This window comes from Zingiber officinale, chromosome 8A (genome assembly GCF_018446385.1).
Source record: "Zingiber officinale cultivar Zhangliang chromosome 8A, Zo_v1.1, whole genome shotgun sequence".
Lineage (NCBI taxonomy): Eukaryota > Viridiplantae > Streptophyta > Magnoliopsida > Zingiberales > Zingiberaceae > Zingiber > Zingiber officinale.
The window spans coordinates 33,628,226-33,631,298 of record NC_056000.1 but is presented as its reverse complement, the minus strand read 5'-3'; the positions used below and the strand labels follow the sequence as shown (position 1 = coordinate 33,631,298).

The 3,073-nt window shown below is 33.5% G+C and overlaps 1 protein-coding gene across 2 annotated transcripts; it reads right to left on the bottom strand.

The window, feature by feature from the left end:
- Nucleotides 1–818: 818 nt before the first annotated feature.
- LOC122011382 (noroxomaritidine/norcraugsodine reductase-like) lies at nt 819–2,200 on the bottom strand. 2 transcript variants are annotated; one of them, XM_042567768.1, is made up of 5 exons: nt 2,041–2,200; nt 1,757–1,964; nt 1,460–1,676; nt 1,233–1,339; nt 819–1,149 (listed from the first exon to the last, which is right to left on the bottom strand). In XM_042567768.1, the coding sequence occupies exons 1-5, from the start codon at nt 2,133–2,135 to the stop codon at nt 973–975; spliced, it is 804 nt and encodes a 267-aa protein (XP_042423702.1). In that variant the 5' UTR covers nt 2,136–2,200; the 3' UTR covers nt 819–972. The 2 variants fall into 2 exon arrangements, with proteins under 2 accessions (XP_042423702.1, XP_042423704.1); XM_042567770.1 differs by having other exon boundaries at nt 1,233–1,291.
- Nucleotides 2,201–3,073: the final 873 nt, after the last annotated feature.

The window sequence follows — 3,073 nt, the reverse complement described above, 5'->3', positions numbered from 1 at the left end:
GTTTGTTCTTTCTAGTGATTTGAAAAATGTGTAAATATTTTGAGATATGTGCATAAATACAATAGTTATATTATAAAAAGGAGTTTTCATCTACATGTGATGATATACGACACTCTATTTTTTCATACACTCATTGTTACAGTTTTCTTTCATTATTTTCTTCTTTTGAATCATGTACTTAACACTGAGACTTCTTCTTTGACATGACACTAATATTCTTTATATTACAGGATAATACGGAATCTTTATTCAATCAATAAAAGAGCCACGTTCCTATCCTAACCAACTACTTTCACCTCGGATAGGATCAAGAAGCATATTATTTAGCAATAGTGAAATTCATCAATCTTATCTTATTATTTCTTTATCATATCACTACTTTGTTAATTAATGATAATAATCCAAGAAGACATTATTTGACCAGAGTTCAAATTCAAATGCATCATCAATCCTACGATATTATTTTTCCACCATGTTACTAGTTTTTTTTGAATAATGATAATAATAATCCAAAAAAATATTATTTGACAAGAGTCCAAATGGCATTCATCAATTCAATTCTACCATACTACTTCGTTAGGTAGTGATAATAAATTATTTGACCAGAGTTTAAAAATCTATTTCATTTTAAAAAATCTTCACCATTAATAACTTGGCTCATATAGTTGGGGTCTAGTACAAGAGTATTTGAGGAATAGGGTCTAGTACATGAGTGAACTTTATTTTGGATGATTTTCCTTATAATCTCTTGGTATATCATTGATATGCATCACCAAAAACTGGGAAAAAAAATTGCTTCATAACATTTGAAACACCCATTTTTATATTAAATTATTGCCATAGAGATTATAGTGATAAAATTTTCCGTACAGCAACTTAAATGAAGAGTTCAACAACATCTTATTCGAGATCTTCATTAGAACATAATTCCAAACACCCACCCACCTTATTCAAAGATATCTCCATAGCTACTTAGTGATTTCCGTTCACAATTCTACCTCCATCGACGACGATGACCTGACCATTCACGTAGCTAGACGGAGGGAGGCAAAGGAAGGCCACGACGCCGGCCACATCCTCCGGCTCCCCCAAACGCCCGAGAGGCACGCGATGATTCTCCCTCGCCACAAATTCCTCATCTTGCACAAACTGCCACAATAAACAAATTCATATTCATCAGCCAAAATCAAATCTCTCTTCTAGCTAGATCATAAGAAGCGGTGTTAACTTACAGGGCCAATGAGTGGTGTTCTTATGTACCCTGGAGCTACACTGTTTGTTCTAATGTTATCTTTGGCCCATTCACAAGCAAGATTTCTCGTCAGTTGATTCATTGCTCCTAATCAAATGAAGAGAGAGAGAGAGAGAGAGAGAGAGAGAGAGAAGAAACAGTTCGAAGCAAATAGTTCATACTTCCAAATGATTCGAGCAAATTCAATCAGCAATATGAAAGAAGTACCTTTGGTGGATGCGTACAGAGACATATCCGCCAGGCCAATATTGCCAGCGATGGAGGTGATGAACACAATACTGCCGCCTCCACAATCCCTAAGGAGAGGATAAGCGAGTTGGCTCAAGTGGAACGCCGATTCCAGGTTTGTGCTGATCAAGAGCTTGAAATCCTCCGGGGTTTGCTCCATCGCCGGTTTGAAGATCGCTGTCCCTGCATTGTTAACCTGCATGCAAAACGAAAAAGATTAAGATTTGATTTAGGCTTTAGAAGGGGAAGAAAAGAAAAAAGGGGGGGAATTAATACCAGAATGTTGAGCTTCCCGTCGAATTGGGACTTCACCGTCGCCATGAGCTTCTCTCTCTCGCTCGGGGACGAAACGTCGCAGACAGATCCGGTGACTTTGAGCTTGGAATCGCGCCATTTCTGCAGGCACTTCTCCAGATCTGCCTGGCTGCGGGCGCAAGTGTGCACCGCCGATCCGAGTCTGGCGAGCTCCTCGACGATCGCATACCTAAATTAAGCTTGATGTATGAGTAGAAATATATAGATGGAAAGAGATGGAGTATTCGATCGAGGAATGTAACTACCCGATTCCCTTGGAGCCTCCGGTGACCAGAGCAGTTGTCCCGGAGAGAGACCATCTGTTTGTGTCGATGGGAGTGTGCTCCTGCACGCTGTTCATGCTTCTTCTTTGTTTTTTTTAGAAAGACTAGAGCAGTGCAGTGAGAAACTTGAGAAGACAAGGCGCTATAAATAATCGCCTGATTATTATCTTTTCCAGCCGGATAAAGTAAAACATTTCGACTATAACTATTATAATAAATTAACTTAATTTTAACATCCAATAATCCTTGGATAAAGACTGATCTAACAATCGTTGGAAAAACAAAAAATGTTGATCATGATTCATGAGGATCTGTGCAGGAATAACGTGTTGAACAGTTCAGAATAGTGGATAGGCCTCGACTTTAGTTGATTAAACCTTACTCCTGCCAGACTTGGTGTGAAAATTCAACATTTCAGCTTTCTGGTGTAGGACAGAGATGGTCCTACCATCTCCAACCAATCGGTTCCGTTTTACATCATTTTAATATAAAAGGGATATCAAATCTTTTCTAATAGAAATCCCAAAACTTACACTAAAATAGTGTAAATATGAATTTTTTAAATATAATATATTATAATATTAACTTTATATTTAAAATATTTTTAAATATTATAAATTAATATTATTTAATTGAATTTAATTTATTATGTAAATTTTATATATTATAAATTTATATTAGTTATTAATTTAAATAATTAATTTTTAAAATATTTGTTATATTACTAAGATTATAAATATATTAAAATTTATAATATTGATTATATTCTATTTTTTCATCTTATAATTTATTATTCAATCTACATATTAATTTGTTAAATATTTTTATTATGATAATAATTATTATTAAAATTAATAATTTTATTGTACATAATAACTAATTTTCATGATATTATATTTTTAATTACAAGAAAATAAAAATTAATATTTTTATAATTTTATTAGAAATAATTTAATAAACATACTAATATTTAAAAGAAATTACCAATATTATAAATTTTAATATATTTATAATC